This window comes from Peromyscus leucopus, chromosome 2 (assembly GCF_004664715.2).
Source record: "Peromyscus leucopus breed LL Stock chromosome 2, UCI_PerLeu_2.1, whole genome shotgun sequence".
In the NCBI taxonomy this organism is placed as follows: domain Eukaryota; kingdom Metazoa; phylum Chordata; class Mammalia; order Rodentia; family Cricetidae; genus Peromyscus; species Peromyscus leucopus.
In genome coordinates this window covers 64277314-64291053 of record NC_051064.1, presented here as the reverse complement: position 1 = coordinate 64291053, position 13740 = coordinate 64277314, and the positions used below count along the sequence as shown (strand labels likewise).

The 13740-nt window shown below is 46.7% G+C and overlaps 1 protein-coding gene across 1 annotated transcript in view; it reads right to left on the bottom strand.

The window, feature by feature from the left end:
• Positions 1–8951, bottom strand: part of Ptpn3 (protein tyrosine phosphatase non-receptor type 3) — a 163238-nt gene extending 154287 nt beyond the window's left edge. Inside the window, exon 1 of the mRNA XM_037202637.1 lies at positions 8757–8951. Coding sequence (XP_037058532.1) covers positions 8757–8805 — 49 coding nt within the window. The 5' untranslated portion in view covers positions 8806–8951. The remainder of the gene's footprint in view (positions 1–8756) is intronic.
• Between the last annotated feature and the right edge of the window lie 4789 nt (positions 8952–13740).

Below are 13740 nucleotides of genomic sequence, written 5' to 3'. Positions count from 1 at the left end.
AAGGGATAGGATGCTAGTATGGACTTTGAAAAGTGCAACAGGTCCTTGTGATAGTGAATGAACCCTGCACCAAAGGCTCATTCCGTCAGAGGTAAGGGAAATGGCTCCTTTTGGTGGAGGGGACCTGGCTTCACAACTTCCTGAGGAATGCTGGAGTTTTTCCAACCCCCAGAAATCCTCCTGTAGTCCAGGTTGAACTCTTTCCTGGATATGTGGACTGCCTTTTGGAGTCTGGGGAGTTGGTGTTTCCTTTGGACCTCCCTAACAGTTGTGTGTACCCAGCACACTTTCTTGGGTCAGCTGACAACGAACACTCGGGTTGCTGGTGTGTTTTGGCTGTTGTGAGCACAGTCAGAACAGTAAGAACGTGGGTGTGCAAACGTGCTTTCACGTCTCTACTTGCGATTCTTTTGGGACAGAAGCAGAGTCACTAGGTCATATGGTGATTCCTGTTTTAGGATTTTGTTTTTGTTTTTGGCTGTTGGAGACAGGGTTTCTCTCTGTAGCCCCGGCTGTCCTGGAACTCACTCTGTAGCCCAGGCTAGCCTCAAACTCAGAGATCCCCCTGCCTCTGCCTCCTGAGTTCTGGGATTAAAGGTGTGCATCAATCTGTCTGGCTACCCAGTTTTGACTTTTTCAGGAATGACTGTGCTGTGTTTCATTGAAGCCTCGTCATTTTACATTCCCAACGGTGGTGTGCAAGCCTTCCAATTTCTTTATGGCTTTTGGTACCAGTTGTTATTTTCTGTTTTGTTTGTTTTAAATAAACAGTCACCCTGTCTCTCTCTCTCTCTCTCTCTCTCTCTCTCTCTCTCTCTCTCTCTCTCTCTCTGTGTGTGTGTGTGTGTGTTGTACTTCTTTGTGGTGAGAGAGCCCTGGAGGATAGAGGTTGACATTAAGTCTTTCTTAACTGGGCTCCATCTTCTTTTTTTTAAACATTTACTTCTACTTTTTTTAAGTGCCTGGCTCTCTCTGTGTATATGCTATGTGAGTATGGGTACCCATGGAGGACAGAAGAGGGTGTCAGATCCCCTGGAGCTAGAGCTACAGGCATTTGTGAGCCTCCCAAGGTGGGGACTAGGAATGGAATTTGTGTCTTCTGGAAGAGCGGCAGGAGCTTCTAACTGCTCGGTCACCACTTCAATCCCTCCACTTACTTTTTTCAACAATGGGCCTCTCAGTGAATCTGGAGCTTGCCTTTTCAGCTAGATGGGCTGGCTAGCAAACTCCCAGCATTCGGTCTGTCCCCCCAATGCTGGGATCGCAGATGTACTATATAGCATAACTAGCTTTCTATATGGGTTCAGGGAATCTGAACTCAGCACCGCATGCTTGGATAGCAAATACCTCAGCAACGGAGCCATTCCCCTCCTGTAGCCGTTACAGTGAGGGAAGCGCTGTGCTCTTGGCTGTGGGGATTCACTCTTTACTAGCATTTGTCCATGCATACATAAAGGCTTTTCATTTTGATGAAGTTCAGTGCGTGTTCTTCTCCCTTTCGTTTCTTATACCTTTGGTGTCTTACTTCAGAAAGTGTTGCCAGGGCATGGAGAGATGACTCAGTGGTTAAGAGCACTGACTGCTCTTCCAGAGGACCTGGTTCAATTCCCAGCACCCACGTGGCAGCTTACAACTGTCTGTAACCCCAGGTCCAGGGGACCTGGCACCTCCATACAGATATGCATGCAGGCAAAACACCAATGTGCATAAAAATAAATGAATCTTAAAAAAAGAAAGCATTGCCAAAGTCAAACTCATGAAACTTCCTGGTAACTTCTACTCTGTATCTAACTATCCCAGTTCCCTACCCTGCCATTTAGCATGGATGTTTAAAACCTGGTCATTTTGTTGTGAATCCGGGGTATAGATACTGCCGTCTGATAAAAGACACACTGGAGAAAGGTCAGAAAAGTGACCGTGACAGGCTTGAGTGACAGCTTGGTGCTTAAGAGCAGACGCTTCCTTTTCAGAGGACTCTAGTTCCAGCGCACATGTCCAGGGGCTCACCAACACCCATAACTTCAGATCTGAGGGATCCAACACCCTCTTCTGGACTGAAGGCACTTACACTCATGTGTGCATACTCCTCATATACATAATTAAAAGTAAACTAAACCTTAAAAAAAAAAAAGAAAGAAATGACCATGGTCTTAACTCTGGCCATGCTGAAAGGGGCCTAGGACCGAGAGAAGGGCAGAGCCACTGGAGCCGAGTGACCTTATCAAAGCCTTGGTTGGCATTTTGTTCTGCTAGTACTAGCTGGGTGGCCTTGGTTAAATTCCATTGCTTCCTTATGCTTAGGTTTTACTTTTCCTTATCTTGAAAATGGGCTTAATAATAATGTCCTTGAGGTTTTTCTTGTAAGAATGAGAGATAATGTATGCAAGCCTCTCACTCCTGGAAGTTGGGACCTGTAATTATTAGTTCCAGTGTGTGAGACAGGTTATCTCTCACTTCATCCTCTGCTCAGCCTGGAGCTTGTGAACATCTCTAGAGACCAACCTGGACCATCTTCCTTTCTGCATCCAAATCCTAGCCTAGCAGGTGGAGGACTCCAGCAGGATTTGTTTACTGAATTTGTTTACTGAATGGTTTGGAAAAGGAAAGGAAAAAAAACTCTCCTGCAGAGTGCTTAGAAACCACAACATGGTTAGGACACACATTTGTAGCCAGGAATCTGAGAACTCACTTGAATTCTTGCTCTTTAAACACACAGGCAGCCTTCTGTATTGATAGGGGATTGGTTCCAGGATCCTTCCAGACATACAACTCCTGGGTGCTCAAGCCCCTCACATGAAATGCTTTACAGCGTGCATATAACTTGTGCAATGTTCTTGGGTACTCCAAACACATATGTAGAACACCTAACATAAGATCAGTGCTGATGAGTACCCCATGGTGTTGCTTTAAGACTAACACAAGGGAAGAGTCTGTTAGTGGTCAGTACAGCTGCATATTTTTCCTAAAGGTTTTTGACTGATCCTTGAATCTGCAGACGTGGATGGAGCCTTAGGATCCTGCTGATGGGAAACCTGTGGCCAGTGAGCTTTGGATGTGGAGGGGCTGTGTTTGCTCTGCAGTATGGATGACAGATGTTCTCTTCTCTTCATGGCTCTGTCACTTTGTCACTTTTAAATGAAACCAACCCCGTATCTGAGGAGGAGGTTTCTCACTGAGATTTCAGAAAACCCCTTGGTTTTTTTCCCAAGTGGTTAATGTCTCTAGAAGAACAGGGAGAAGCTGGCAGACAAAAATCACTCACTACAGGACTAAGGTCTGAATCTCACCTGCAGTTTGACTCGGTTGGCCCTGTTAGGATGTATTGTCGTTAGGGCTTACATGAGTGTGGGGTGGATCAAAGTTCTATTCTGTCTTCATTCAAAAAATTGTAAAAAGAGTTATGTATATGTGTCTCTCATTCTGTGTATGTGCACATGTGTGCGCAGGCACCCATGGAGGCCAGAAGAGGGCGTCGGGTTCCTTACGGCTGGAACTACAGGCAATTGTGAGTTGCTCCATGTGGGTGCCAGGAACCCAGTCCTCTGAAAGAGGAGCAAGGGCTCGGAGCAGCTGAGCCATCTCTGCAGTCCTTGTTCAGGTGTGACTCTGTGTAAACAAGGAATGTAGCTGGCAATTGTAAGGGAGTCAGTGTGCACTGTTTTCAGAATGTGACTCGACCTTGACCCATCCTGAGGTCAACTCTCCATCTCAGCCCCCCTTCAAGCCTGCTTTCTGACTACAGTTTGTTCTCATCAGAAATAGGCTTGCTGCTTTGGTGAGGTGTTTGCGCTGGGGCAAGTTTGTGTGAGTAATCCCCACAGGAAGAGGAAGTAGGTTAACTTGGATGCCAAAGCTGGTAGGATGTGCAAAACCATGGGCTTATGTTGTTTTAAAAATAAGTTTGAAAGGTACTCCTCCCCCCTCACCCTAGCTAGTATTTCTGAATTTGGATTTGGCAGAGAGTATTTCTCAGTGACTTAGCTGAAACATGATCTGGCAGATGTTTTATACCTGGGACGTTCTGCATGATCTCACTGGGCCAGCAGTCTTCACATATGGCTTCCATCTTCTTGCAAATCAGCCCTCTACTCAAATGCCCAGTGCAAACATCAGATCTGATCACATCCTCTTCCTACTTGAAGGCTTCTATTGACTGTTCCACTTCTCTCAGGACCAAATCCAAAGTCATCTCTTCTGATGCTACCAGCTAGTGTCCGTTCTCCCACAACTTCTTTAGATGCCCTCCCCTGACCTTGCCTATCTTTTCCCCCCCTCTCTTCATAATTGGGTGGAACCCACATATCTTAGAACTAACCACGTTCTTAGGGTTCTTCTTGCTGTTATGAAACACCATGACCAAAAAACACCGTGGGGAAGACAAGGGTTTATTTGGCTTATACTTCTACATCACTGTTCATCATCAAAGGAAAGTCAGGACAAGAATTCAAATGGCAGGAACCTAGAGGCAGGAGCTGATGCAGAGGCCATGGAGGGGTGCTGCTTACTGGCTTGCTGCTTTTTTATAGAACCCAGGACCACCAGCCCAGGGGCATCCCCACCCATATCACTAATTAAGAAAATGCCTCATAGGCTTGGTTACAATCTGATCTTATGGAGGCATTTTCTTAATCGAGGCTCTCCTCTCCAATGACTCTAGTTTGTGTCAAGTTGTCATAGCCAGCACCATGTTAAACAAATAAGTAAATTGATTCTCTGGCATTTAGTTCACTTTCAGTGCTCTGCAAGAACTAGACCATCTTTCTGACAGGCTCTAGAATGACTCAGGGAACAAAGCCTCTGGGTATGTTTGTGAGGAATTTTAAGTTAGGGTTCATTGAGGTGTGAAGACCCCTCCTGAATGTGGGTGAGGGCCTGGGACCAAATGAAAAGGAGACGTGGAGCTGTTCATCAGAATTCATGTTCTCTGCTTCCCTGCTGCAGATGCTACTGCCTCACCTGCCTGCTGCCATGTCCTTCAAGCCATGATGCACTTGACCCTAGAGCTGTGCACCAAAGTAAACCCTTTTTCTCTCCATGGCTATTTTCTCATAGCAAAAAGAAATGTTAATATAAGTGCAATCTAGTTCCTGGAGATTTTCATCACCCCAAAAAGAAATCCTGTTCTAAGAAACCCCTCAGTCTGGCCTTCAGCAGTAACTAATCTACTTTCTGTCTGTGGATTTGCCTGTTCTAGATACTGCATATAGACAGAATCATACAGTTCTGGAATTTTGAGTGTGGCTTCTTTTGCTGAGCTTAATGTTTCCAAAGATTATCCACATGGTTGCACGCAGAGTCTTGTTCTCTTTAATGGCTGAGTGATACTCCTCTGTGTAGACACTTCACATTTGATTTATCCATTGACCCACTAACAAGCATTTGGGTGACTCCTATCTTTCGGCTAGTGTGAATAGTGCATGTATGTCCACATATGTGTTTGAGCAACTGTTTTATATTCTTTGAGACATAATGTATATCTACCCATAACCTTGCTGGCTCACAGGGTAATTATTTTTTTAAAAATTATTTTTTATGTGCATTGATGTTTTGCCTTCATGTATGTCTATGTGAAGGTGTCGGGTCCCCTAGAACTGGAGTTTCAAACGTTATGAGCTGCCATGTGGGTGCTGGGAATTGAACCTGGGTCCTCTGGAAGAGCAGTCAGTGCTCTTAACTGCTGAGCCATCTCTCCAACTCCACAGCGTAATTCTATAGCCAATATATGGAAGACCTACCAAACTGTTTGCTTCTCTTCTCTGTTCCCATAACATATATATTCAAGAGAACATATGTCATAGTAAAATTATGAGATATCTTTAGTAATAACAGATTATATAAATATTTGGGGGGCAGGGATTGTGTCTGAATTCATGTGTCAACCTCTAGTACCTGCCATAGGGGCTACACAGAAAAGATGTTCAATTAATGCTTGTGGGATTGGAGTGTCTCTAGAAGGGTTGTTCTCTCTCTCTCTCTCTCTCTCTCTCTCTCTCTCTCTCTCTCTCTCTCTCTCTCTCACTGTGTGTGTGTGTGTGTTTAAGCCATAGGTCACCCTCAGGAGACAGGGTCTTTCACTGGCCAGGAATTAAGCTACGTTGACTGCCCTTTGAGCCCAAAAATCTGCCCATCTCAGCCTTGCCAGCCTGGGAATTACCATGACAACTTCTTATTATTAATGTGTGTTCTGGAGATCTAAGTCTGTTGGTCACTGGGGCATGGCAAGCTCTTCAGTGATGGAGCTGCCTCCCCAGCCCCCAGTTTCATCTTGAGGGAGGAACTGGTATATCTGTGGTGAGGCTTTGGAATTTGGGAGATAACCTGGCGGGGAAGAGGGAAGAGGTGGGGCCAGGACATCCTTCCCCACTTTGTTGAACAAAGAGAAAGGCAGTCCATGGTGGGAGAATTAGTTTACATGTGCTTGGGCTTTTATTATCTTTTTGCCTTTAACTCATACTTCTTCCATCCAATGAAAAGATCAACTATTTCGTGATACAAAGTTCTTTTTGTTGCTTTAGACAGCAGAAACATGATTTAAAAAATATGAACTGAGGCTGGAGAGATGACTCAGAGACAGGAGCACTGTTGCTCCTGCAGAGAGGTCTGGGTCTGGTTCACAGCCATCCAGAGCTCTGGTTCCAGGGGGCTGACACCCTCTTCTGACCTCTGAGGACACCAGGCACATATGTGGTGCATATGCACATGTGCAGGCAAAGCACGCATACACATAAAATAAACTACAAATGTAAAGAAAATTTGAACTCATAGGTGAAAACCTTGTGGGGTTGGAAAGTGCACTTGATGAGGAGAGTGGAGGCAGGGGTAGAGTGGAGGTGGGGGGGTAGAGTGGAGGGGGTAGAGTGGAGGGGGGTAGAGTGGAGGGGGGGTAGAGTGGAGGTGGGGGGGTAGAGTGGAGGGGGGTAGAGTGGAGGGGGGGTAGAGTGGAGGTGGGGTAGAGTGGAGGGGGGTAGAGTGGAGGGGGTAGAGTGGAGGGGGGTAGAGTAGAAGTGGGGGTGTAGAGTGGAGGGGTGTAGAGTGGAGGGGGTGTAGAGTGGAGGGGGGGTAGAGTGAAGGGGGAGTAGAGTGGAGGGGGGGTAGAGTGGAGGGGGGGTAGAGTGGAGGCGGGGAGGGGGGTAGAGTGGAGGCGGGGTAGAGTGGAGGGGGGTAGAGTGGAGGTGGGGTAGAGTGGAGGCGGGGTAGAGTGGAGGCGGGGTAGAGTGGAGGCGGGGGGGGGGTAGAGTGGAGGCGGGGAGAGTGGAGGGGGTAGAGTGGAGGCGGGGGAGAGTGGAGGCGGGGAGGGGGTAGAGTGGAGGCGGGGAGGGGGGGTGTAGAGTGGAGCAGGGCACGAGCATGGCCTGACTCTTTGCATCCAAAGAACCTTAGCAAACCTCCAAGACTCCGAGTTCCCTGCTTATTCTGAGCCTCTCAAAGACAAAGAAAGCTAATAGACATAGGTTTATAATGACCTTCAAAAATACATTTTTCAAGCAGTAGAGGAGACTTAAGCTTTAAAAAGCAGGGATGGAGAGAGGGTTCAGTGGTTAAGAGCACTGGCTGCTCTTCCAGAGGACCCGAGTTCAGTTCCCAGCACCCACATGGTGGCTCACAACCATCTGTAACTCCACTTCCAGGGCATCTGTCACCCTCTTCTGGCCTCTTCAAGCACCAGGCACACAGATTCACACACATACATACAGGCAAAGCACTCATACAAATAAAATAAATAAATTCAAAATTTAAATTAGCAACTAAAGGGCTGGGAGTGTGGCTCAGTGGTACATGTAGTGTTAGCCTTGCATGCATGGGGCCCTGAGTTCCACCCCAACACTGAGAAGTAAGTAATTTAGGCTAGAAAAGAGCCAGAAACTCTTTTTGAAATATAATGAGTAATGCTCTTGGCTAAGAAGGGCGGTTTTTTTTTAATATCAAACTTTTAAAATTATATATATATATACATATATATATACACTTTTTATATTAAAAATGGAAAGACGTTGAGAGTAGATTTCATGACCAGAACTGTCCAACAGTTTTCCCTATGCCCTGAATGGATTCCTGCCCTATGAGAACATTTCCTGTGAAAATGCCCGACTCTGCACGGAGGCTCAGCACGGGAGTGGGCAGGCCTTGTCTTGTCCTGCGCCTGTTTCTTTAGCTTTCTCGGCCTCTCTCTTCTAACAAAACGTCTTGAGAGCATGAATTAACACTGTGCCCTAGTACTGACTTTTTTCTCTCTTTGCTTCTGAATCAGGGCTTAGCAGGGTCTCCCCGGTACTACCTGTCCCTCAGCAGGGACCACGGCTCCCCCCTCCCCGGCTTGCCTGCCTTCTTGACACCCACTGATGCTCATGGGTAAGTGCCACTTCTGGAGCATCCTGCCTGAACTTCAGACTCTCTTCTGTTTGTTCAGCTTGAGAGACAGTGAGCTGGGAAGATGGCTTACGCAGATGTCTGAACCACCACGAACATCGCACTTGCTGTTACAGAATGTCCACGATTCCTAGTTCACTGTTAACCCGCTCTCTATTTTTGTGGGGGCTCGTCCTGGATGGAGTCCTGCAACTTTGGTTTTGAAAGACAGTTCTTGAGCTCCAAATCTACTTTTTCACAGGAGACCCCCAATGATAAAAACAGAAAAGACATTTCAGGCTTAATATCCCTTGGATTTTTATCTCCTCGGCGACGGCTTTCGCTTCAAATTGGGAGCAAATGTAAGAACGCACACCACCCGATTCCCTCCACTTCTCAAAGGAACTCACGGTTGTCCTCCTGTGGCCCACGTGGCGGTAACCCCTCTTGCTCCACCATGCTGCCGCTGCCCGATGGTGACAGGAGAGCTGTAATCCTTTAACTAGCACTCCAGAAGGGCTCAGGTTTGTCTTGCAAACCCGGGGATCTGTCTCCGAAGTCTCGCCTCCATCGGCTTCCAAGCGCTAATGTTACAGGATTATTTTCTTCTGGGTAAACCTGTGAAACAGGTCTTCGGACTCCAGTTCGTGTGTCAGAGTTTTTAATTGATTCTTCACCAGCTCTATCCACCCCATAATAGTAGTGCTGTGCGCAGGACATGTTTTACAGGAATAGTCACCCGAGCTTAATTTGTTGTCTCATAGCAGACGGACTGTTTCACAATGCAAATAAATTTGTTTTGTGCCCTGATGATTGTGCTTGAGGAAGAGCACTGTGCTGAGGCTGAGGGCAACCCGTGTAGTCTCCAGTCAGTGCTCACGTGACTCTGGGGGCCACGTAAGCACTGCTTCTTACCAGTCCCGAAGAAAGAAGAGAGCGGTGCCACGGATCTAGGCCACCAGACGGGAGGGATCCAACATAAAGCACCTTCATTTTTGCTCTCGTTTCCTCTTCCTGATAACATTTTACAGAGGGCAGGATGGCCACCATTATGTCCATTTTAGAAGTAAGAATACTGAGGCCCAAACAGGCTTGTGCCCTGTTCAAGGAAACCCAGGTAGTAAGTGGCCAAGTATGGTTAAATAGCAGATGTTCTGTTCAGTAATTATCATCTTCCTTGGCGAGTAGCCAAGATCATGCCATGAGGCAGCTCCTGGCTTTACATGGGTGCTAAGGATAAGAATTGTGGTCCCTTTACTTGCTTTCTCCACAGTTGAAGGTCTGTTATAACTTTCCTGTATACTTCCTCTACCAATCGCCGAGGAAGAAACATTGATTGCACATTTGTCTATTTCTCATGTTTCATAAATTTTAAAGACTTTAAAATTTTTATGTGTTTATGTGTTTTGTCTTGGGTTCATGCACCACATGTGTGTAGTACCCCTAGGAGGCCAGAAGAGGGCATCAGGTTCCCCTGGGAGTGGAGTTACAGATAGATGTGAATCACCAGGTTGGTACTGGGAATTGAGCTGGGAGTCCTTTGGAATGTTGAGTTAGTGACGTGAACTAACTTTAAAATGGACAGCTGAAGTATGCTTTGTAGTATGTTTTCATACTAAAACAATTGCAATTTTGTACCTAGGATCTCACTGGACCTTCTCTACCTCTGTGGGTTCTCCCCATGTGGCCTATAAAATCAGCCTAACTCATGGCCTTGCCTAGACATTATGTGTGCTGGGCAATGCAAAATAATCTGAATTTTTATTCCTATCATTCAAAAAGTCCTGAAGAAAGCATGCCTGTGACAGAGTAGAACCATCTGCTGTCATGTCCTTTCCCCCTTCCCTTCCTGTATGTTCTGTCTATCTTTCTTTCTTTCTCTCTCTCTCTTTCTTTCTTCTCTTTCTTTCTTTCTTTCTTTTTTTTTTTTTTTTTTTTTTTTTTCTTCCATCTATTTTCTATCTATCTATCAATCTATCCATCTATTTATCTATCATCTACCTATCTCATCTATCTATCATCTATCTACCATCTATCATCTATCTAGCTACCATCCACTCTTATCTGTTTACCCCTCTATCTGTCACATAATTATCTCACTCATTCACTCACCTGCCTGCCTCACATCAGTCTTCTTTCCTCAGTCAAACTCAAATCCTAAATCTCTCAAACTGAGATAGTATAATGTTTAGAAAAAATTCTCAGATTTTCCCATTTCATATTTTCTTTCTCTTTTTTTCCTGTTTGTCTCCCTTCCTCCTCTTCTTCCTTCCTATTCCTTCTCTTCAGACATTTTCTTTTCTTTTCTTTTTTTGAGACAGGGTTTCTCTGTGTAGCTTTGCACCTTTCCTGGAACTCACTTTGGAGACCAGGCTGGCCTTGAACTCACAGAGATCCACCTGCCTTAGCCTCCCAAGTGCTAGGATTAAAGACGTGCACCACCACCACCGCCTGGCTTCTTGAGACATTTTCGAGCCTAGTGACACTCTTTCCACTTCAACATGAGTAGATATTCCTTGATCTGCATAGCACAGCTGGGGAAAGAATGAGCTGAAGACAGAGCTGTCTATAGTGCTGGGGTAGACTGAAGACAGGGTCAGCAGTGCTGGGGTAGTGACTGAAGACAGGATCAGCAGTGCTGGGGTAGTGACTGAAGACAGGATCAGCAGTGCTGGGGTAGACTGAAGACAGGATCAGTAGTGCTGGGGTAGTGACTGAAGACAGGATCAGCAGTGCTGGGGTAGACTGAAGACAGGATCAGCAGTGCTGGGGTAGTGACTGAAGACAGGATCAGCAGTGCTGGGGTAGTGACTGAAGACAGGATCAGCAGTGCTGGGGTAGACTGAAGACAGGGTCAGCAGTGCTGGGGTAGACTGAAGACAGGGTCAGCAGTGCTGGGGTAGACTGAAGACAGGGTCAGCAGTGCTGGGGTAGACTGAAGACAGGATCAGTAGTGCTGGGGTAGTGACTGAAGACAGAGCTGTCCACAGTGCTGGGGTAGACTGAAGACAGGATCAGCAGTGCTGGGGTAGACTGAAGACAGGATCAGCAGTGCTGGGGTAGTGACTGAAGACAGGATCAGTAGTGCTGGGGTAGTGACTGAAGACAGGATCAGTAGTGCTGGGGTAGTGACTGAAGACAGGATCAGCAGTGCTGGGGTAGTGACTGAAGACAGGGTCAGCAGTGCTGGGGTAGACTGAAGACAGACCTGTCCACAGTGCTGGGGTAGTGACTGAAGACAGGATCAGCAGTGCTGGGGTAGACTGAAGACAGAGCTGTCCACAGTGCTGGGGTAGTGACTGAAGACAGGGTCAGCAGTGCTGGGTAGTGAAGAAGAGCGTCAGTGCTGGGGTAGACTGGAGACAGGATCAGCAGTGCTGGGGTAGACTGGAGACAGGATCAGCAGTGCTGGGGTAGACTGAAGACAGGGTCAGCAGTGCTGGGGTAGACTGAAGACAGGATCAGCAGTGCTGGGGTAGACTGAAGACAGGATCAGCAGTGCTGGGGTAGACTGGAGCAGGATCAGCAGTGCTGGGTAGTGACTGAGACAGGATCAGCAGTGCTGGGGTAGTGACTGAAGACAGGATCAGCAGTGCTGGGGTAGTGACTGAAGACAGGATCAGCAGTGCTGGGGTAGTGACTGAAGACAGGATCAGCAGTGCTGGGGTAGTGACTGAAGACAGGATCAGCAGTGCTGGGGTAGACTGAAGACAGAGCTGTCCACAGTGCTGGGGTAGTGACTGAAGACAGGATCAGCAGTGCTGGGGTACTGGTAACGAGTGGTGGGTAAGAAAAGGGAGAGCCAGAGACACAGACAGCATTTTTCTTGCTGAAGAAGAAGGTAAAGACTTATCATTCATGTTTTTTGTCCCTTGTCAAACCATTTTACAAATGAGGGAAACCGAGACTTCCTGAGGTCACACAGCTAGTGATAGAACTATGTCTTAAGTCTGCTTTTGTGACATGAGTCCTGCGTGCGTTTGTTTATTTATTTATTTTGATACAGGGTCTTTCTCTATAGCCCTGGGAGCCCTGGCTGTCTTGAAACTCACTCTGTAGACCAGGCTGGCCTCAAACAGAGATCGGTCTGCCTCTGCCTCCCGAGAGCTGAGACTAAAGGCTGTGTCACCACGCTCCAGCCTGCCAGGGCAGTGGATGCTGTCAACTGCTGAGCCATCTCTCTAATCCCCTGCCTTGGGTCTTGAGGCAGAGTCTCTTCCCTGAGACCCAGGGGCTCACTAATGAGCCTGCAGCGCTCAGCCAGTCAGACCCAGGGATCTGTTGTCTCCTGTGCCCCCAGTGCCAGGGTTAAGGGCATGCCAGCGTGACTGGCTTTTTATGAGGGTTCTGGGGGCAGACCTAATGCTTTCATGGCAAACACTTTCCTGACAGCTTCCTCCACAGCACAAGGTTTATTATATCTTTTTCCATTTTCTGTGTACTTCCTCTACCAATTGCCAAGAAGACTGAATTCTCCAATTACAACAGTGTGTTTCTCTCTCTCTTTTTGTTGCATATACTTTAAAGGTTTGTTTTGAAGTACACATACTTTTATAACCACAGCATCTTCTTGGGGTAGGGATAGAAATGAACATTTTGTTGCTATATAATACATGTCTTTATACCTAGTAATAAATATTCCTTGTCATGGTGTCTTCCTTGTTTACTTTTAATTAGTGGTTTTTGTAGTATGCCTTTCTCTATTTTAGTTTTATTGTATCTATTTAAAGTAAGGATTTTGTGCATACATGTGTGTGCATATGTGTGTGCATGTTCTTGTGTGTAGATATAGGCATGTGTGTGTCATGGTGCTTGTCTTATTTAGGGTTTCTATGGCTCTGATGAAACATCATGACTGAAAGCAAGTTGGAGAGGGAAGGGTTTTATTTGGCTTACACTTCCACATCGGTAGTCCATCAGGACAGGAACTCAAACAGGCCAAGTACCTGCAGTCAGGAGCTGATGCGGAGGCCATGGAGGGATGCTGCTTACTGCCTTGTTCCTCATGGCTTGCTCAGTCTGCTTTCTTATAGAACCCAGGACCACTAGCCCAGGCACTGCACCACCCACAATGGGCTGGGCCCTCCCCAACCAATGACTAATTAAGAAAATGCTCTATAGGCTTGCTTACAGCCCCATCTTAGGGAGGCATTTTCTTAATGGAGGGTCCCTCCTTTCAGATGACTTTAGCTTGTGTCAAGTTGACATAAAGCTATCCAGCCCAGTGCTTGTATAGAGCTCAGAAGACAACTTTTGGATGTTGGTCCTAACCTCTCCTGAGACAGTCTCTTTGCTGCTTTCTAAGCCAGACTTGCTGGCCTTCAAGCTCCCATCAATTCCATCTCTGCCTCTCATGTCTCCAGAGGGGGTGCTGGGACTACACAAGTTGCAATA